The sequence below is a fragment of the Glandiceps talaboti genome, chromosome 17, assembly GCF_964340395.1.
Source record: "Glandiceps talaboti chromosome 17, keGlaTala1.1, whole genome shotgun sequence".
In the NCBI taxonomy this organism is placed as follows: Eukaryota; Metazoa; Hemichordata; class Enteropneusta; family Spengelidae; genus Glandiceps; species Glandiceps talaboti.
In genome coordinates, this window is record NC_135565.1 from 15,119,709 (window position 1) to 15,144,125 (window position 24,417).

General features: G+C 32.2%; 1 protein-coding gene across 3 annotated transcripts in view; it reads left to right on the plus strand.

Annotated features, from left to right (window-relative positions):
* The window catches only part of LOC144448016 (ankyrin repeat and SAM domain-containing protein 1A-like), a 117,072-nt gene that overhangs the window by 66,019 nt on the left and 26,636 nt on the right, over positions 1 to 24,417 (plus strand). For 2 of the 3 annotated variants that reach the window (XM_078138162.1, XM_078138165.1), the window contains 4 exons: positions 1,486 to 2,103; positions 2,573 to 2,760; positions 3,097 to 3,351; positions 6,497 to 6,878. In XM_078138162.1, the coding sequence (XP_077994288.1) occupies positions 1,486 to 2,103; positions 2,573 to 2,760; positions 3,097 to 3,351; positions 6,497 to 6,878 (1,443 nt within the window). The remainder of the gene's footprint in view (positions 1 to 1,485; positions 2,104 to 2,572; positions 2,761 to 3,096; positions 3,352 to 6,496; positions 6,879 to 24,417) is intronic. The other variant, XM_078138164.1, reaches the window with a different exon arrangement.

The window sequence follows — 24,417 nt, forward strand, 5'->3', positions numbered from 1 at the left end:
TACCGTGTAACTAATGGCAATGTCGGAGTGTTGATAAGTATGTATGAAGTGAGTTGAGTTTAAAAGCCAAAGGCCATTTTGACTATAAAAGATGAATTACCCTATCTAGGAAATTGACTTCCATAGTTGTAAATTGTAGCCTAAGGCATCTACAATTTGACCTCAACTGATCCGGTTAATAGACAAATCCGTACTTACAATGTTTCCACACTCCTTAAGTGAGTGTAGTCCATGGTGTATTTTCCCTTTTCCCAAAATGTACATTATACGTAATAACTGTGTTTCCATGCCACAAAAGTGTGTGTAATCTGTAATGTTGTCTACATTCCCAAAGTGTATGCTATCCATGTTTTTGAAAATCTGTTTTCCCTAAGTATACATTATCCATATTATAAATGGTGTGTTCTATTTCCCCAAATTGTGTTGTGACTGTGCGGTGTTTTCCATTTTCCAAATGCACCGTACATACTTTATCCTTATTGTATTTTCCGTTCTCCCAAAGTGTAAATTATCTGTATGTATTTTCCAGTTTTCCCAATGTGCCGTATTTTATCTGTATTGTGTTTCCATTCTCCTAAAGTGTATATTATCTGTTGTGTTTTCCAATGTGCCATACTTTATCCGTATTACATTTTCCATTCCTCAAGGTGTACATTATATAGTATTTGCCATTTTCCAAATATGCCATACATTATCCCAGTTATGTTTTGTACTTTCCCAAAGTGTATTTTATCCATATTGTATTTTCCATTCTCCAAAAACAGGATCTGTATAGTATTTCCTATTTTCCTAAAATATGTACATCATATTCCATATATTGTTTCCATTTTTCCAATGTACCATACATTATCTGTATTCCATTTTCCCAGTATACCATACATTATCCGTATAGTATATGCTATTTTCCCAATGTACCATACATTATCCGTATAGTATATGCTATTTTCCCAATGTACCATACATTATCCGTATAGTATATTCCATTTTCCCAATGCACCATACATTATCCGTATAGTGTGTTCTATTTTCCCAATGTGCCGAACATTATCCAAGTCACAGTCTTTCCATTCCCCCATAGTGTTTGTTTTCATTATAACCCCTCCCCCACCCCACCCATTATCTATCAAAGGTGTATAAAGTCTGAAAAATCAGACAGATTTCTTTTTAATATTATATAGATTTTATTATGGAACCTACATTTGTACACATACACCACACACCATACTTCTTGAAACCAATCTCGAATGTCAGAAAGCTAAATGTGAAATAATTTTGAATTTGACTTTCAAAGTCAACAGTCAATACAAATCTTGTATTTAGTCTAAGCTGTGCATGAAACAGAGACAAATTATGTTATGTTTTAGTTGACATTATGTTAGATATTTCTGTTCATTCTGTAGCAGTTTGGGATGTCTCCAGCAAAGATTTGATATTTAAATTTTGTAAATTATTCACATTTTTAAATTTGTTTGTTTGTTTGTGTAGGCATCAAGAAGCCTTCTCCAATAGAGGTTCCTGGAGAGAAAGCAGAATCAGAACGGAGTGAGATATGTAAAACACCGTATGATAACGTGTCTAGTCCTGACTACCAGTCAATGAGTGGATCTAGTCCAGAGAGTTCTCCTCTTAGCAGTCCAACAGCAGAAATGGGGTATCAAAACCTGCATCCTTTCAGGACCCCTCCACAAAAACCAGCAAGGTATTCAGGAGCCCGACATTCCACAGCTAATATTACCCCGGAAACAGCAAACACAGTTGAACGGAAACGAACATCATCGGTACCTTCATCAGAACAAGCTAAAAATGGCAAGATTAAAAGTTTTGCACAGGAAGATCTTATAAAATTTGAAACAGATGAAGAAGATTTGATAAAATTTGAACCTGAGGAACCTACATACGATGAAATACCATCACCTACAGACAAACATTTTGAAGCTAAGGACACATCAAATATTATACAAGTACCAGCTATGAAAACAGAAGCTGCATTCAAAGACAATAGTTCATCCAAACCATCAAATAATGGAAGTAGTAGCATGCCCTCTAGTGGTGGACCAATTACAAGTAATGTCACAGGATTGAGGAAAAGAACAGAATCAATTGGTATGTATTAAATAAGTAGTTTTTGTTATGGGCAGTAAGCAGGTAACATCTATTGCAATACACTGAGTTCTCCAGGCATTTTATCTGGGTTTCAAGCATGTTTGTAATATTAAAGCTAGAAAAATCTACCTGAGATCCTCAGACATTTTATTGGGGTTCCCTACAATATCATCATGGTACATGATATGGAAAGCTCTGCACATTTTAACCTATTTCCCACCTCTGTTACCAGGATTACCAGAACTTAACAAAACCCCTATATACATGTGTACTTTGTAAATAAAGTTGTGTAAGTTCCACATCACCCTAATTTCAAATACAGGCTTTATAACCTGACAGTTGTTTTAGTGATCAAAGTGGAATAATCAAAGCAGATGTACTTGAACTTGGGGAGACTGTTGGATTAATAATATCTTGAAATGGTTAAAGTAGTTGCCTAGTAACACAGATTTGTTTCTTTCCACCATAGAGAGTAATCCAGGTCCACCTCTACCAGATAGAAACTACTATGATGAAGACATAGCGGGTACATATGCCAGACTTAGAGACAGTGCTGATATAGATACAGTGATAAAGAAAGATGGAGAAAATACAGAGGTGAGAACTACTGATGGAGTTGATGTACAAACTGTTGATGCAACTATTCATGTCACACAGGTATATACTATATAAACCTTTCATTTTAACCACTCCCTCTGGTGGTGAAGTAGGTCAGTGATGTAAATGGGAGAGACAAATTAATAGACCTTTCAAGTGTATTATCCCCTGTAAGGTCAATGAGTAACATAGATGGAAGAGACAAGTCATTAGACCTTTCTTGTGTATTATGCCCTCTAGTGTTGGAGGAGATGAGTAATGTAAATGGCAGAGACAAGTCAATAGAGCTTTCCAATGCATTATGCCCTCTAGTGTTCATTTAGAGAAAATGAAGAGATGTGTCAATGAACTTTGTAGCATTCTTATGCCTTCTTACAAATGTTTGTTTCTGTTCAGACTGCCCTTAGTCCTGTGACCCCTGACCCCACAAAAACTCCAGAAGGGGAAAGTATATATGAACTCCTTAGCGATGCTACATCTGGAGGTCACGACCCCACATCACCTACGTCCAGTGAAGGATCAGTTACAGTACAAGACATGGCACTAAGGAAGAAACCCGCCAAACCAACGAAACCATCACATTTACCGCTGAAAAATGGCAATCCACCGTCACCGATGAATAATAATGTAGATAAGTCTCCACAACAAGGTGTAAGTTTAGGTTCATGGTAACCATACACTGTGAATTTTTGTGTCAAAAACTATTAAATGCAAAATAGATGATAAAGTGATGCATAGAGTAATACTATACCGATAGTGTCGGCCATTGTCTATTTCTCTCCTGTCCTATATGCCTCTGCTTTCATAGCCAGGTAACTTGATTGCATATACATATACATGTAAGGTTGGAGGCTTGCTTATTTGCTGGTCAATTGATTAATTGTCCTGATGGTTCATCAACCGAATAATTAATTAATTAATTAATTAATTAATTAATTAATTGACTCATTGATTGATTGACTAATTGATTAATTAAGTGATTATGTATGATGAGATGGTTGGTTGTTTGTTTGATTGATTGATTGATTGATTGATTGATGACTTATTGTTTTGGTTAATTGATCAATTAATGATTTTCTATTTGATGGTTGATTAGTTTGATTGATTATTTGATCGGTTGGTTGGTGTATTGATTTCTTAAATGGCTTGGTTGTTTGATTGATGGATCAATTAATGTAGTCATTTTCAATTAGCTGTTTGATTGTTTCATAGATTGATTGATCAATTGATCAGTTGGTTGGTTGATTGATTGATTGATTGATTGATTGATGTGTTTGATTAACAAATTGATAATTTTTGTAGGCTTACAGTGTGTACATGGAGATGAAGCCTATCTTAACCCCCAGTAGTCCAACTGAATATGAACAACCACCAACACCTGATCACCCACCACCTTCAGCCAATACCGCATCTCTAGAAATCCATAGTAAATTTCACTCTGAGGTAGGCTAATGCTGTACCTGTCTAATTTGTCTAGAAATCTTTAGTAAATTTCACTCCGATGTCAGCTTCTGCTGTAATTGTTCGACTTCTTTATTTTCCCTTCTGCTGTTAACAATCACTCTGAGGTAGATTTAAGGTGTACTGTAAATATCTATCACCTTCATTATTGATTACCTTTCTCATAAAAATCTATCACGAATCTTACTTTGTGGTAACTTTAAGGTGTAAGTAAGTTAACTTCTTTATTTACATTCTTGCTTGCAGAAATCTATCATGAATTTTGATGAGGCATGTTGAACGTAGAATGTGCCATGTAAATAAACTATTTGAATTTTTGTTGTTACTTTGTTCAAGAAAAGTCAAACCAATTCTCAGTTCAAATCAAGGGAAAAAATATGGGGATCACGATTCAAATTTTTTAAATAGATGTCAAAATGATATCAAAATTAAATCATTTTAGAAATCCAATATGGCCACCGATTCAATATGGCCACTGATCCAATATGGCCACCGATCCAATATGGCCACCGACAGCTGTGTTAACTCTATGGAAATATAAAACATTGTCGATTTCCTTGAAAACAAGATGAATTCCCAAATTTCTTGTATTTATTACAAATGGACTAGGAACAGGTATTCATATTACAAGATTTGGAGAGATTTGATAAATTTTGATTTTCAGGGAAATTTGACCCCGAGGCACATTTTACTGTATAAAAGTGTAAATATCTGCACACTGATAATCAATGTAAACTTGACAATGAGATGTTTTTGTCCTTGAAATGTCTTTGTCAACTAGTATTTGTAGACTTCTTATCACTTTCAATATAAACATTTATTTGATCATTTGTTTCTGACTAAAATTTCCAACTGACTATTTTCGAAGTATTTTCATAATTTCAGGAGTATAAATTATGTGATTGACATTGATATGATATTGGTGAAGTAGTAGGAAAATTATTACTCAAATTATTTTTTTAAGTGGACAGAAATTTTTCAATTGTACATTTTAATATGTGTAAATGCAAGGTGTTAGTTTCATTATTACCCTTTTATGTCATTAACATTTTCTTAGTGGGCAAAAGAAATTCCTTCCCCATTGTTACTTTTATAGAATAACTGATTCATAAAAAAAGGGACTACAAAGAATTAAAGGAGAAATTTAGTAAGAAAAAGGTTGGAGGAGGGTTGGGTTGTGAATATAGAAGTGTTACAAAAGTATTAACGTATGGAAGGGAGCCCTCAACGACCAGTTATATATGTCTTTTGTTTTCACAATCTTTTGCATGATAAGAAACACAGTTCACCCCTTTCCTTTCCACTCACCATGCATTACCCTCGTCATACAGTAAAATTTAAGCTTCATTTGCATTTCTTCAAGTTTGTAATCCCTATGTTTGTGATTTTTAGCTTGCTTATCTGAGATGGCAATGTCTGTATGCATGAAGTGGTTGATATTGATATGTGCATGATATACATTATTTTGACAACATAGATGGCCCGCTGTTGTTTTTTGATCCACAGCACCATTCTAACTATAGAGGGCGCACTCTCATGGAATGTCAAGTTATTTTATTTTCATTGTGTGTTTGATTATTTTTTCACATAGATAATAATTGGCTGTGCAAGAAGGCTTGAAACAATTGTAAGTTGCATGCTTTATTTCAGGTTAAAGAGGGGCAAATGAAATTGAAGCACGGACATCAACAAAGATATGTACGAACCACAATGCTTTATATATATGATTATAAATAATCACTATGGCAACAGAATGATACTAATATTTAGAGTGAAAATGCTGCTTCAACTTTGTTTCAGTGTTTCAAATAAGACTTCATGTTAAATGCTTCACTAACACCCCATATGATAATGTGCCATGTCTTTAAGATACATTTTATAATCTTTCATTTCATCAACATACCTATATACCAGCATCATAACATTATATTTAAAAAATAGAGCGTTTCAGAAAATGTTTTTGTAAATTCTGAACCAATCAAATCTATAAAAATTTGCTTAATTTCTGTCAAAACTATTATCATCCAGTTTTGTATATAACCATGGCAACTGATTATATTTGATTGTTGTGATAGAAATATAAAGTTAAAATTTTTGAATGTTTTGCCGTTGACCTGACCATTGACCCTTGACCTCTTTCACCATAATGGTAATTGTTGATCATTATTTGTAAAGTTAATTACATTGTATCACAATTATAACCTCACTGCAGTAATACAAGTTGTTTCCATGATTCTAAGATAAATTTAAGATTCAAATTTAAGAAAAGATTACAGAAAAATTCGTTGAATTCATTTTAAGATCTTACTTTCTATATTATCTGGAATCATTATAGTTTTTTGATGCAACCAGTGACTCTCAACGAAGCTCCATGGCAACAGACATCACTGAATCATCCGAGTGCTGCTCTACATCCGAAACTGAATCCGATGAACATGCAGAATTTATTGTCACGGCAACAGTAACCAAGGGAGAGCCATCCAAACCAGAACAACGGATAAATAGTCTCCACTTATCAACCATCTCAGAAGGTACGGAAGACCGTGTTTCCATGGAAACTGTTCCCTCAGATAAGATGAAAGATGAAGTTTTTGTGGAAACGCATGTGAAAGTAGCCAGAGGCCCGTCAGATAAAACCAGCGATATGATATCAGTGTCTACAGATAGTAGCAGTGAAGGTGAAATACTCAGACCAGAGGGCTTGGACCCATTTGCAGGTAAACATTATTTTGTGTTTATTTTACAGCAAGATAGATATGATGGAGTTAAATGGAACTCCTACATACAATGCAGTATATTATCTCCATACACCAGTATTGTCATTCACTCAGGTTTGAGACCATTCTATGGTTTGTCACTCACTTGGTAGAAGAGTGTCAATATACTTTTACATTGGTACTCTTTGATTTACATTGAACACATGAGGGTTAGCCCTATTTGGAGTCTGTAAACGGGACCCAGTTCCTACATGAACAAGAAATGACAGATGGATGGATGGATGGATGGACAGACAGACCAACAGACAAACAAACAGATAGACAGACAGACAGACAGACAGACAGACAGACAGACAGACAGACAGACAGACAGACAGACTTGATAATTAATATGTTATATGGACTAAATCATCAGTGACTTTGTGTGGCCTGTTATAATATTTCTCTGAAGTGTGAATTCAGTAATGAATATTATATACACATTCAGTCATGTTCGTATGTAGTGCTATGTAGAAGTCATACTAATTTCTCTCATCTCAACCTTAGTTGCTATTCTAGGCTAGTTTCATAATTTACACATCACTTCACAATCATGCATAGTTGTTATTTTGGTGCATCACTTCTATAATTCACAGATCAGTTGACAAGAACTTTACTACTTTACACATAGTGATACACTTAGTCAGTGTAATTATATATTATACCTTATCAACTCAATTTACTATATATGATACTATAGACACACTATAGATAATGGAGTCCATATTTAGGACTACGTTTAATGTTTCTGAGAAGAAGGAGCTCAGTATTTATTTTCATTACAATGCATTTGCGTGAATGTGTGTTATAGGGTGTGTGTGCGTGTGTGTGTGTGTGTCTGTGTCTGTGTATGTGTATGTGTGTGTGTGTGTGTGTGCGCGTGTGTGCATGATGTGTTTGTGACTTTGTCTGTCTGTGTCTGTGTGTATGGAAGGGATGTTTGTATTGGATGTGTCCATGGGTTATATATGTGTCTCATTTCTAAGAACCATTCAAATAATGATGTGAAAACCAATGTAATAGATGATATAAGCCTCTGGATTTGATAAAATTTAGAATGTTTCGTGTACATTGACTCACAATTTTGCATTTCAACCGTGTAAACCAATGAAAATAGAGATGAAAATAAACATAAAAATTCACTGAACTCAAGTAGATTTTATCTTAACACCACTGGTAATAAAAACAGTGATGGGAACCCTGGTAAAAGTCTGGGTTCACCCACGATGATTTGACTTAATTATCAGTGGTAATAAAAATAGATGAAAAACATAATTTTCGTTTTACTTGATTACTTCTGGTAATAAAAACTTTTGGCGTTTCTAGTTTATTGGCAAAGATGTACTTAAAGCGATAGAAGAATTTCATAATTTGATATATATACAATATATAGATTCCATATTACCATGAGGGCAGTAAAATAGTGCTATTGACAATTTTTGACTCAGCCTGGGTAATTCATAACATTTTTATGCAAATAAAATACTTGTCAGTGATATCCTGATATATAATGATAAAATGCATGAAATATTTATTTATTTACCTAATAGTATATGTCAACAATTCTGAAAATGTTAGATATACAAAGTATCTGAATCTTCCTGATGTAACATAAAATCAATAAATTTACCAATATCATTACAATACATGTAATTGCCAAGAGGGCAGTAATTATTGTTATTCACAATGTTTGACATAGCTTGGTACTTCCTAACTTTTCGTAGAAACAAAATCCTTGCATACTGAATTATTATAACGATAAAATGCACACAATGTCTACTAATTTGCGAAATGTCAAAAATTCTGAGAGTGCTAGATTATGTTTTTAGCGTAGAATTAATCACACTTTTCAACAGTATATGATAAATTGATGGTATTTATTAATTTAACAGCATGATAAAATTGTTATGTCTCCAGGTGATAATTATATTAGTATATCATAAATATGAATTATTAAAAATTAATAAAAATGACATATAAACAGTCTGTGGTGATGTAGATGAATTGCACGGAGTACTTAGAGTGTAATATTAAACAAATATTGCATAGACCTTTATAAGTACCGACAACATTGTCAAATTTATTTGTGAACACAAATTTTGGATTTGTTTTAATTTTTTGTGCATTTTATCTCTATTTTGGATTGAAATGATATTAAATGATATTTTGAAATTATTGGTATCAAAATTGTCTCCAGTAAATTTTTTTATTTTCCGAAATTTCAAAATTTCTCTAAGAAAATTTCTCAAACATAGCGTGGTAGAAGAGATTTGAAATTACTATGAATGAAAGTAATAGATATAAAGCTGGGTGACAAACATGTTTGCTGTGCAATATAATATGTAATTTTAACTGCTCTGAGTAACAAGAGAATTAATTAGCATGGCCCTGACATGATTACTGTGAGTTTTGTAACAGTAGATTAATCAGTGTGGCCATGACATGATTTCTGTTACATGGGTATCAAGGTTTTTTTAACCTGTATGGTTGTGGTATGATTTTTGTAAGTTTGATAAATATAGATTTAATCAGTGTGGTCATGACATGATTGCTATGAGTTGTATAACAATACATTTAACCAGTGTGGCTATGGCATGATTGTTATGAGTTGTTATTAAACACAACATTTATCCGGTGTGGCCATGACATCCTATGAGTTGTATAACAATACATTTAACCAGTGTGGCCATGACATGATTGCTATGAGTTGTGTAACAATACATTTAACCAGTATGGCCATGACATGATTGCTATGAGTTGTGTAACAACACATTTAACCAGTATGGCCATGACATGATTGCTATGAGTTGTTTAACAATACATTTAACCAGTGTGGCCATGACATAATCGCTATGAGTTGTGTAACAATACATTTAACCAGTTTGGCCTTGACATGATTGCTATGAGTTGTGTAACAATACATTTAACCAGTGTGGCCATGACATGATTGCTGTGGGTTGTTTAACAACACATTTAACCAGTATGGCCATGACATGATTACTATGCATGTATTCATAAGATATCAATGAAGTAAGTATAACACGACTAACAGCTTTTCACTTCGTCTTCTCTCCACTACTTACATTGCTGCGTTCGTACACCATACAGGATTCCTAGATAGAGTCTTAGAAGGTAACAAAAAAACACATTTATCTAATGTTGTCGTGTGTTTTTTTTATAATTCTCTATTTCTATTTTTTAATGTGTTGTTACAAGACATTTCCTTGTTGCGCTTTGTAATCCAGGTTTGATAACAAACATACACATAGTGGGTATTTCATATTTCCTATGGGATCATACAATAGAAACATATTATTTTTCCTTCTCGATGAACTCACCTTTTAGTTGTATATTATGACATTTTCAGATATATTCAATAATTTGCATGTGAATATAAAATAGTTGCATGCATATGTTGGTTTGTATTTGTTTGTTTGTTTGTTTGGTTGGTTGGGTTTTTGTAGTTGATTGTATGTGGACATTCTATTGTTGTGTTGTTTTCTAGTGGTTGATAGAGTTAACTTTTTTCCTATTTCATGTATTTTAATATACACATTCAAAACTATGTGAGCCTTTAGAGGAAAGTCTATCCTCATGTGTATACTGCAAGTTTCATTGGTAAGGTGAAGCAGTTAAAGTTGATATGAAAACAGAAAGCTACTCGCAGAGTTTCTGTTTCTGTAGAGAAAACCATGTAATGTTAGCAGGAACTCCCTCCCCCCCCCATCCCCTCTCTCACCCCCTCCCTCCCTATTACCCAATTTGAAAACACAGTATAACAGTTACTATGCCTTATAGCTTTACAAAATTTGTGACTTTTCATTTTATGGCAATTTGAACATTTACTTTTTAGACGTAAATTACCCAGGGATCAAACACCTCATAACGTCTACACTGTGTTTGTTTAAAGAATCTAAAAGTCCAGATCCTGAAGTTTAACCATGATTACACACTAATTTGTCAACTCGTTGTTTGACCTTTGACATTGTAAATGGTATATCAGTAAACATTGAACAGTTTCTTGTAAAACTGTACTTGATTTTTCACGGACAAAATTTCTTTTTATGTCTCAAAAAATAAGACTATAATTTGAGTTTTCCTTTCTAAATATTCAGAATTGGATTGTCCTGCAAGGGATTAATTCTTTTATCTTAGCCCCAAGAAATCTGATTTTGAAACACAAAGATGAGTTATTTATCTCAAGGCTGCTCATCCTCATCACGTTGCCATGGTAAAACCATCGTATCATCATTCTGTTACCATGGTAACATCTTCACATTGGCACATCTGTTATAGTGCCAACAGGCAAAACGGAAATATTAAAAATGAAATTTTAGATAACAGACCAATGAACATCTTGGTGTGGATTATGTTACAACTCTTAAGGGAAAATAATATATCTACCTCATCAGCTTTTACAAAAAAAAATTCACTTGGGTAATATTATTGGAAAAAATTACAGTAATGGAAAAAAACGATGGGGATCATGTAATTGATTTCAACAGACATTTACTAATTGGAAAGAGAAATATACAATTCTCTTCAGGTCATGTGCACTACTTTGAAAGATTTTTTTTTGGGGGGGGGGGGGGGAATTGCAGAAATTGGTTAGCTTCAAGTTTGAGTCCTTAAATACGAATCTAGAAAAAAAGGGGATTGATTTCATGTGAAATTATTATTTCAGATATTAATAATTAATCATATGATAGAAATAGTTTTCTCTTCTTGTCATCAGTGGACAGCCCTTTGAAGGAGTAAGAAAAAATAACAGAAATCATTCTTTGGAATAAATTTTTCACAATCTAGTAAAAGGGAAATATTTTATTTGAAAAGATTTCTTCATCTGTAATGAATTGGAAAGAGAAATTATTTTCATCTGGTTAATCTGGTCATATACACTTCTTTGAAGGCTTATGAAAAAAAAATGACAACTTAATTCAGGATTAAGTTAATATGAATGAAATGATTTCTTCATATATTGAACAGAACTAATTTTCTTCAGAAGGATAATGGTAGTGGTAGTATATTTTTTATGAATCTATTAAATATTTTCAATTTATAAAAGTGGTTATTTTGTGGTTAAAAGACTTAGATTTTATGATGAAGCTAAGTGACTAACTATGTACTGTGTGTCTGAATACTTCTATGTTAGAATGATGTCTGATTGTCAAGACATCTTGTAAATTGACAATTTTAGATTGTTGAGGTGTGTGTTCATTCAGCATGTTAACCTTGGGATAAAGTTCATTTGAAAACAGAAGTGAAAATAATCTGAATAGGAAAATGAGAAATAACTTATTTATTGAGCACCAAAATACATACATGTAGTCATGGTAACAGCAAAGGTTAGATTCACCTTGTACCTCTTGAAACAAGGTAAAAATAAATGTTAATTTTGTGAAGTTACAATTGAAGCAAAACAGAACACTTGCACTTTTATGTATTATTCCCAAATATCTTTCTTCGTTCGGTCAAATTAAATTCAAGTGACCTAAGGGGCCTTGTCACTACGAGTCAGTAGATGGGTAGTGACAATCCCCTGGGTCAGAAGTAATTTTGGAATAATAGGTATAGTTATATCTGCACAAGCAATACTTATGAAAAATCTAAAAAGTACCGATAATGCATGTAATAATGACTTTGAACATGTGGACTCATATTTTGAGAACCACAGCATCAATAGTGTAGAAGCACGTTATCGTGCTGTAGAAAAAATCAGGGTATAAATTCCATATTTTTTGTTTGAACATGTTCAACTTGGCTTGTGTATGGTAATAATTAAATCTATTATCCTACAGTATATAGGTTAATATTTTATTCAGATGCATAAATTAGAACCCAAGAGACTTCAAAATATATTATTGGAAGTTAATATTTATGCAACAACAACAACAACAACAACAGCAACAACAACAACAACAACAATAAAAGCCACAAACAGTCTAGTAGGTAACAATTCTTTTTAGGTTATTTACATTCTAGTGCTATCCAAAAGATAAAGAGCATTGAAAATGTCATAGCATTGAAGTATTAATCTAATTGCAAAATAGTAAAAAAACTCAATGTCAGAGATGGCAATTGTGGTTTATACAAAATGTAATCAGTATTTCCTGGCCTTGTATAAATTAATAACGATCAAATAAGTGTTTTACCGCTTCAGATATTACATTTCCTGATTCTATGCTTGTACAGTGGATGAAGTCAATGACTGTAGCAGATATCAGATTTCCGGCATTCAAATCTCTACAATATGTGGAGGAAATTACTTCAACAACCTAAAATCTCTTAAGTAGCGAGTACTTTCCACCTAACATTTCTGATAGAAATTTGTGTTTTCTGTAACTTTTTAGGAAATTTCAACATTATTTTAGATAGAAATGATAGAAATTTATTTTAAAATTGGTGATAAAGTTATGTTACTTCCTGCCAAAGATAATTGATTGGATTTTTTCCCTATAATATTTTGACATATCTAAATTTATTTTAGAATGAAATCATAAAAATAATTCTTATTTGTGAAATGATGATGAAATTTTGCAGTTATTTGACAAAATTATTGTTTTTTCTCAATTTTTTAACCTACCTTGGCCTCATTCTTCATATAAATGATAGAAATAATACTTAATTGTGTCACGATTATAAAATGGTGTTACTTTGCTGCCAAAATTATTTTACCAAAAATATTTTTTTTTCTGAAAATTTTTGACAAATTTCAAATTTATTTTAGACAGATATCATAGAATATTTGATAAAGCTCTCATTATTTTAATTTTAAAGTGATGAAGTTTATTATTTTCCACGTTGATGTCTTCATATTTCGTACATTTTTGTCACAGTGGTGTCTGGAACTTAAGGTGTTAATGAGATTAACACTTCAGAATTCTTCTGAGCTCCCAAGTGAAATTCACTTATTTGATTACAGTGATAATAATACAAATAAATGTTGTAGTGTACCATGGCCATCTCAAAAATTACATTTCCCAATTCTGTATCTGTACAGTTTATTTATTCATGAAGACCAATAACATGTACACACAATGAAATCTCGCCATATATTTGGCATTTATTTATTTAGCATTTCAATTTTGTGAAAAAAACAAATAATTTCTGTATGTATTTAGTTATTTTCACTTCATTACCTTATTTATCGTGTATTTTTGTATAATCTATCTACTTATTTATTCAGATATCTAGACATTTTGTATGACTTAAGCTTTCTAGTGTCTGATATGACAATTGTAAAAGTTTGTACATAAAGCCAATGGCCATAGTACTGAATAAAGGAGTGATTGAAAAAAAATGCTTAAAAAGATTTCATGTGGTCAAAAAATAAGCTCAAAAGTTAAAAATATAAACGACTATAATTTCAAATAGTCTTGAGATTTACAGGGCTTTATCATGGATAAACTGTTTATGAGGCAGGAATGAAACCATAAAATATGCCAATTTATAATTATTGTGTTTATTGAACGATTTAATCTTGTATTAGAATTCATGACAGGATATTTGTTAATCAGCTGATACAGTGTGAAGGTATAATTAAATCTCTCACAAGAGCATTCTTTAATGATTTTTCGGTCGATCCATATTTTTTAACTGCATTTATTTTCAGCTAAAATAAAATAGAGTGATAAATCAGTCGTTTGTATAGTAGTGATTTTCTCAACCATTTATTAAACGTATAATAAATTACATTATCGGATCATTTATAAGTTATATCTTAATATCAGGTTTGATGTTAGTCAAGAGTATTTTTTGCTAAGGGTAGTAAGTATGTCATTTTACCAGGGTTCCCAAATAAAATTACCATAGACTCTATGGAGAAACACTGCCATTTTAACTACATTCTCCCTATCTGTTACCCGTGTTCCCCAACCTTTGCAAAAACACTGGCTAACTGCAAGTGATGATTAAGAATATTTCAGTAAGTAAAATACAGTGGGTACCTTTAAATATACAGCAAAAACTATGCCTGAATTCAGCTTTGTGCCCCTTTAACGTAATAAATGAGGACTCATTGCTGTGAAAACTAACACACACTGATTAAATGTTACAAACTACATTATTAAACATTTATCATTTCATTTTGTTGATGTTGATATATTACAATAATTAGTTTGAAAATATTTTCAGTAGAAATGTCTGAAAAAATGTAATAACAGAAATTTTCTAATCAGTTAATTTGATTGGTATCCTTGACATGGTCAGGTCAATGAACTTATATGATCGACAGTGGTTCTTCAATGAATATATTGATATCATTAAATTATGCATGAATGAATGGATGAATGATAATAAAAAAAATTTGCTAACTTGATAATACTTATAATACTGGTAGTCGACTGTCAGGTGATTCCACAGGAAGGTCACCTTTACCAAATGGTATAACATCAATTCGCTGACATCTGAGAGATTTGGAGGAATGCTAAAAACTAGATTCCAATAAGGTAACTTCACTGTAATTACTACTATGTAAAATGTAGTCAAGGATATATTTTATTCTTCGTTGATAATGCTGAGTTAAAAGAGCGAAAGTTCAGTAGTCAGAATTTTGGGAAACCCTTTGATTCTAATTTTGTTGAGATTTTCCAATTTTCATTTGTAATAAAAAGATATAAATAATTCCTAACATAGGAATCTCATAAAGATATCAAATTATTTAAATAATACTATTAGCATAATGACTTTTACAGAATGAAATGTTGATATTTGTTTAGTAATTCTGTTTCTATGGCAACACAATATTTCTATTCAATAACCATATATATCTTATTACCAAACAATCTTCCAAAGATATTGATAAATGTGTTTACATGTTCACAGCTTTACAAATACCACCAAGTCATTAACCACAAATGGGACCATTAAATATAAAATAAAATGTATAATACACTAAAATTTTGTTTCATGAAAAGTGTAATTTTCACCCAATCAGTCAATTTAAACCGTACAGAATGTTGTAATTCTGTAATTTAAACAAAACTTCTTAAAAACTGCTGCTGAGTCGCAAAACTTGTAAAAAAATTCAAACCATATTTTGGTACAAAAATGAATGTTCATGGACTCTTGTTTGATTTTTTAAGTCAGAAAATTTCTTGGAAGCGAATTTTGTGGTACTCTTTCTTGCCAATAACTGTTACCTACCAATTCATTATTCAATTTCTACTACACAGTTTTGTTACATACCTTGAAATTCTCAGGAAACACTTTGAATGAGGTCAGTGTCTTTAACTCTGTTATCCTGTATTTACAGTAGAAGATGAGGTTGTACAAATTATATTTACATAAAGTCATTAAGATCATGTTCATGACGAATTCTTTAATTCATTTTGGCTACTGGTATGTTACTAAATTTAGCAACATATAATAGTAGCCATTCATATCGTATTAAACTATAAAATATAGAAACATGATAGTCATAATCATATCAAGGTTATCAAAATAGTAACATAGTAGCAATTAATGTAAAAAACAGTCATGGCAACATAGTAACAGTTAATATGAAATATACCAACACAATAGCAATTTATATAACAATGTTATATGATATTGAAAATAAGATACATAGTAACAATTTATATCACTATATAATAAAATATACCAAGTTGACATAGTAGCAATTCATATTAATATGATTGAAAATAGCAACATAGTATCAATTTATGTTACAATATAGTAAATATAGCAACATAGTAGCCATTATTATCAATGTTGTAAAATATAGCAAGATAGTAACAATTCATATATGACAACATTGTAGCAATTCACAATATCGTGAAATATGGCAACACAACAGTAGGAATTTGTATATATCTGAAATATAGCAACATAGTAGCCTTCCGTATCAAAGATAGTAATCTTTTATATCATGATGATAGCATAGTAGCATTTCTAATCAGCACACTAGTCACCCTATATTTCTGAGTGCATCACAACATTTAAGGAGCAATCACATGTCTTTTAATATGTCCGAGTCATCGACAAAATATTAAGGCATGTGTCATTGTAGCATCACAGTGTTAGAGTAAATAGCGTAGTAAGTGCCTACATGTAAAATATACACTAGTCAGGGAGATGTGAAATATTGATTTTAACTCGACAGCTGTCAGACTGAAAAAAAAAACGAGACATGGGCAAGAATCTCGTCGAGTTACCACATAAGTGACATCAATTCTAACACAGTCCCGTAATAGGATTACTCATTTTAGATTTGTAATGCGAGGGATTATACTCCTTTGAGGTGGAAATACCGACTAATTTCAAACTAAAACCACTAACAGATTTACGACCGACTAATTATAGATGAGGCTTTATCGTGTTATACGAAGAAATAGAAAATTCAGTTATATCTACATGTAATAAATTTGATTAATCTGAAGTAAATGTTCAACTCTTTACGACTCACAGGAATTCCTCTAAAGGAAGTGATATTGGCTAATTTTGCGAGGGAGAAACCCAGAGCACTGCTGATACGAGTGTTACTACCAAAATTAAGTAACCTTAGCATTTCAATTAGGCAGCAGGATGTTTTCTGCATCTCACATGATTTTTGTTACAAATGACACTATATGTAACAAATATATGGCTACTGATAATGTGCACACACATTTCATCTCAGTGTATGTATTTTTGTTTATGGAATTTGTAGCAAAATGCCTTGGTGTGAGTTGCCAAAAACATCCTGCCAACTAATTGACACTTTGAAGTTTCTTAATTTTGGTTGTAAATATCAGCTGTCACTTAAGAAAATCAGCCCAGAAAGACTGAAAAATATATTTTTTATGGAGAAAGGGAGAAATAAATGCAAAGAAACAGAAAGTAATTAATGTTGAATTTGTTGTTTAGTTTAATAACTTCATTTGTAAGCTCAAACTATAACAAAGTATAGAACATTATGTTTGTACAGTAAATATATGCTCCAATTTTGAGATCTACACATATATGCTTATAATGATGCCATTGACCCCTGACTACTGCTTAACATGAATTTACTAAAGCTTACAGCTAGAGAGAGGGTAAAATGGGTTATTTAAGCATTATTTTTTTCAATGGAGTGACACCCCTGGCAGCTAGCATGTAAATGGAAGTAGAAGGCAACCAAACAAGGAAAATGCAAAGAGGAGTAGAAGTCAGCCAAGTCAGGGGACTGCAAATCATTTACTGACACAATGCCCTTAACAAAACTTGAAATTTCTGCATCAGTCCATTGTACCTACAGTGTCGAATAGTAGCTGTTTCCTATTCGCCAATCTATTTTATACAAGTATCCAGTACTCGGCTTCCTATACAGGAAACCATTGTAATTTGTTGAAGTGTTATAAATTGGCTGTATCTGTAACTTCAAGCTGACTGGTCTCCAGGGAAACACCACAGTATTCAAAATTACTTATTACCAATTCTTATCACGGTCTATTTTGTACTGCAACTTCAGCTCAAATATCGTCATATTGATTCTGTTATCTGTCACTTGTCTGCAGGCAATACAACTACTTGCATCTCACTTCCTTCCTGCCATTGACAGCGTACATGCCTGGAAGGGAAATTGTACAATCAGAGGATCCATTAACTCTGGAATACTGTTATAAAACTGGGAATAAAAGTCTCTGTAGAACTGGGAAGTGAATGCTCAGTTAAACAGGAAAGAAAACATAGTTTAAAAACTGGAAAATTGATGCACATTTGTACATTAAGACGGGAATTAATGTACAATGTAAAACTGGGAATTGAATTTTTAATAACACTGGGATAGTGTAGAACTCGGAAATTAATGCACATGGACAGGAAAAAAGTGTAAAACTGGGAAGAGATTAAGTGAATGTTTAGTTAATTTGGGAATAACGCATACCGGTAGTATAAAACTGGAACTGGAAATAACACATCCAGTGAACTAGGAAATGAATGCCTAGTTGCTTACTTAACAAAATCTGTATGCAGCCACTTGTGAAATTGTCAAAATGTAACTGTACAAAATTCAACTATTTAGCAATAACCATGCTACATGGCAGTTTTTTTGGCCTACATCATTTAAAAAGACAATATATGAGAAACTACAAGTATTGCACAATATCATTGAATTGTGAAATAAATGTGCAGTAACTATGGTTATACATGTATTGTATAAAGTCTCTCTGAATTTATGATCAAATACTGCAGTAAACTCAACAAATTTGAAACTGTCCATGCACACATGGGTATCCAATTGCTTGAAAATAATATTACACTGTGATAATTGGAGTTGACACAGTGCCTAAGGATGTCAACTTAACTTTAATATTAGAGGGATCTATGAAAGAGCAGTTGAAAAAATTTACTTGAGCTGATGTTTTAGCAGGAAAATTTCAAATCTGTTTTTGACATGTACAAGGACAAACTCCAGAAATAATCTGTTGTGTGCTCTTTTCTTTTAGTTATAAGCACATTTCAATTATATATATATATATATATATATATATATATATATATATATATATATATATATATATATATATATATATATATATATATATATATATATATACATATTTACATAATATAAATTATATAAATATAATACATATTATTTATACACACACACATATATAATTATATATATATATATATATATATTTACATAATATAAATTATATACATATAATACATATTTATACACACACACACATAGATATATATATATTTACATATTTACATAATAAAAATTATATACATATAATACATATTTATACACACACACACATACACACACACACACATATATATATGTATGTAAAACATATAAAACGTGATTATGTTAGTTTCAAGATTTCCTTTCTCCTGAAGAAATATTCAATGATACTAAACTCCGATGTGTGTTATCTATATTAAGTTATAGCATATCTCATATATGCTAAAAATGGCTCTTCATTACCTTAAGAATGTTATAACATATTTTGTAATGGCAGTATGACATTAAAAGACTGTGAAATCTTATCTACCAACACTGGAATCCTTTTAAGACCACATAGCTACAAATTATTTAGTGTATTTAAAAAGTTGCCATATGGATGAGAAATTTGTTTTTATTTTGAATTTTGAATTATCAGTACCTGAAATAGGGGAAGATTACTGCGTAGGCGCATTATAAAAATAACAAACATTCAATTTCTTGGTCGAAACCATAACTTCCACTCCGCACACTTCAAATGCATTTACTATTATAGGCGCACATGTTCTATTTTGACCCTCTAGCATGAGGTAAAAAGCTATTACAGGTACTGAGAGGGTCAGAATAGAACAAGAAGTTCGACTTATTCTCAGCACCTGTAATAGCATTTTACCTCATGCATACTAGAGGGTCAGAATAGAACAAGAAGGTTGACTTATTCTCAGCACCTGCAATAGCATTTTATCTCAGGCTATAGAGGGTCAGAATAGAACAAGAAGGTTGACTTATTCTCAGCACCTGCAATAGCATTTTACCTCATGCTAGAGGGTCAAAATAGAACAAGAAGGTTGACTTATTCTCAGCACCTGCAATAGCAGTTTTCCTCATGCTAGAGGGTCAAAATAGAACAAGAAGGTTGACTTATTCTCAGTACCTGCTATAACATTTTACCTCATGCTAGAGGGTCAAAATAGAACAAGATGGTTGACTTATTCCCATGTGCGGCTATAGTAGTGCGTGGAGTTTAAGTTACGGTGTCGCCCAAGAAATCAAATAGTCATAATTTTTATGACAAACCTAGGTGGTAGAATTCTATTGCAGATGGAGGAAATTAATGGGAAATGATAAATAAATAGCCACTTCTCAGTCATTAAGTCAAAAGTTAGAATTTTGTGTGCGCTTGTCATAAAGTACCATACATCATCTGTGAAAGTAGTGAATGTTTTACTCGGTAATATCATCAGATACACTTAACCACTATGAAACAAAATTATGAAGAATCATTCTATATGCTGTCAGGTCATTTTTAAAGTATTATATATTAAGTATATATGATAACTTTACATAAGAATCAACATAAATAGCATTTGTCATATGTTCACTCGTATCCTGTCCATTTCATGAAAGCTTTGTCACAGTGTTGAACAATCACTACATCTGCAATAGCCACCCAAATCTGTGAAATGCTTTTAAGAAGCCCACCAAGAGACACAACATTGTACACAGGTCAGTGGTTGCCCATTCATGTGTTACCTAGTATGTGGTTTAGAAGTGTATTTGAATACACACATGTACTCTATCATTCACACATCTAGTCACTGGATATATGCAGATGGGTTCTTCACGAGATACTGATAAGGGTCTTGGGACATGTAAATATTATTTATGATATGAGGCCAAAAAAAAAATAATTGTAACCCAACCCAATCCAGTTTTTCACTGCCAAACATAAACTTTTTTTTAGGTAATTTGACACAAATATTGAAAAATTTCTATTATCATCTTGTGCTCAAAACAACATGGCTGTAGCAGACAGTGTCACCTGCATATACAGAAAATATGGACACATCAATGAGAAACCTCTGTTGAACTCTACATACATTGTAACACCTGAACTACAAAATGTAGCCCCCCCCCCAAAAAAAAAAAAAAAAAAAAATCCTACCTACCCGCCCTATTTTGAAATTTGACATTTTCGAAACTACACAGTTGTTTTTCTTTTGGCCTAAAATGCATATAGTTACTGTTTTATGTCGATATGGATGTATGGATTTGTTGTCTAATATCTCAAGCACAATTAATCATACTGGAATGTGGATCTCTTAGATTTATATTTATGTTGCAATATTTTTTCAAATTGCATTATATTTTTTCTTAAATGGGCACAAACTGTTTACAAGCTACTTGAAAAATCAATGTGAAACGCCATATGCCAAGTCCTTGTTTGTAACTCAATAAATTGCAAAAAGATTAACAAACCTTTATCACATTTTTTATAGAGTTTTTGCTATGTATTGAATTCCAAAAAAGGCCTTTGTCAGTGTTGTTAATCATGATCAAAGCAGTTGCACAAATTACTATCGAGAGGAGTTTGGTCATTTTTATATATTATAAGTTGAAAAACATAATTGTAAGACAAAAATGTTACTTTCAATCATGTTAATTAAGTATCTGACAGTTTTACCATCAAAGTATGAAGATATTTAAAAAAAAAAAAATTTTAAATTCTGTAATTTTCTGAAACATTTCCAATTTATTTTAATAGATATTTCTCACTATATATAATTTTAAGTCGAAAGGGGTTTCAGATTTATCACATCCACAAATAATTTTGAACGGAAATTTATGGTTCTCTTTATCTATTTCTGGTAGTGGATACTATAATTATATACACAGTAAGCCCATTTTTATCAAAATTTCTTTCAAAAAGTCAAATAATTTGTTTGCAAATTGTGAGAATAAACAGTAACATTAAGGAAACCATATAGTTTGTTCATACATTGAAAATCTGACCTTTGACCTTGTGGAGCAGTGACTGTTTCATTTAAGTGTCAGTTAACCCTATGTGTTCTTTAATAGTTATTTCAATCACTATCTTGTCTTCCCTATAACTCATCATCAGGGCCATCTCAGACATCTCTGGATGGTAATTATCGTTGCCCTTATCAACTCGAAGCTCTTTGCTCTTAAATTAACTGACAATCAAAAAACAATTCTCTAGTTTGTGATTTCAAGAGTTAGTAGGAGGGTCTCCTCTGAATGATAGTATTAGCTATAAATTGCTGCTTTGTACCCTGGTACATGTATGTATGTATGTATGTATGTATGTATGTATGTGTGTATGTGTGTATGTGTGTGTGTGTGTGTGTGTGTATGTATGTATGTATGTATGTATGTATGTACATAATAGGTGTGTTCAACTTTGTGTTCATTTTGCATAATGTGTTCATTAACTTTTGTATTAACACAACGTTGTGTTTATTTTCTCTGCTGTGCTTATTTCACCATTGTTCATTTTCCGTTGCGTTCATTTTGCTGCCATGTTTCATTTTGCCGTTGTGTTCATTTCACCGTTGTAACGAAATTGTGTCCACTTCACCCTTTTCAGTAACCCTTGCGTTCACCTTGGCATGTGTCTACTTTGCCTTTATATTCATTTCAGCGTTGTGCTAAGCTTATATCACCGTAGTGTTCATTTTACCGTTATGCTCATTCCACAGTGTTCATTTACCATTATGCTCATTCCACCAGTGTTCATTTCGCCAATGTGTTCATTTACCTTTGTGTTCATTTCGCCAATGTGTTCATTTACCTTTGTGTTCATTTCGCCGATGTTATCTTTTTGCCGATGTGTTTATTTTGCTGTTGTGTTCATTTACCTTTATGTTCATTTAACGGATGTGTTCATTTTGATGTTGTGTTCATTTCACCACTCTGTTCAGTTCAGCTGTATGCTGCTTTATCCATCACATCGTAATTACTCACCATCATCTCAAAAATTGGGTGCTGCATATAAATAGAAAATAGTCAGTCTATTAGCAATAAATCTTGTAAAATATAAACTTACTTTGTAATCTGGATAATAGATCTGTCACATGACATGTAGGTGAAAGAAGATTATTATTAAGATTGACAATTTGGGTTGTAGTGTTTTGATGTAATCTGAGTAGCTCAGAACTCAGAGACTAATGTCTTAGTGTTACGATCTCAAAAAGCTCTCTATACCAAGTGCAAGTACTTATATTAGTTTTACTCTCTCAAGAAGTACTCTTCACCAAGCCAAGGCTGTTGCCCTTGGAAGCACAGAAGTCTGTTCTAAATTTGAATTTAACTACCAAAGCTAAGTGAATCTTCACTTACTTGTCATTGGCTACCTACCCTTTCTATTTGATATCAGATTTCAGGCGTACAGATCTCTATTTGATGTCAGATTTCAAGGGTACAAATCTCTATTTGATGTCAGATTTCAAGGGTACGGATCTTTATTTGATGTCAGATTTCAAGGGTACAGATCTCTATTTATTGATATCAGATTTCAAGGGTACAGATCTCTATTTGATATCATATTTCAAGGGTACAGATCTCTATTTGATGTCAGATTTCAAAGGTACGGATCTTTATTTGATGTCAGATTTCAAGGGTACAGATCTCTATTTATTGATATCAGATTTCAAGGGTACAGATCTCTATTTGATATCAGATTTCAGGCATACAGATCTCTATTTGATGTCAGATTTCAATGGTACAGATCTCTATTTGATGTCAGATTTCAAGGGTACAGATCTCTATTTGATGTCAGATTTCAAGGGTACATGTACATATCTCTGTATATTTGAAGGGTACAGATCTCTGTTTGAGTAGCTGAAGGACATGCTATCCCAATACCTAACAGTATATTAGAATTACCTTTTTTTCAAATCACTCATCAGAAATTGGAGACAGATCTCAAATATCCAGCCGTGCAAGACACATAAATTAGTGTCATTCTCTGGGGATTTGTAGATCAAGGTGTTTGTACAGTACTAGTGCTGTTAAAGTTAATATACATGTATTGCTGCCTATATTTTGAAATAGCAATTT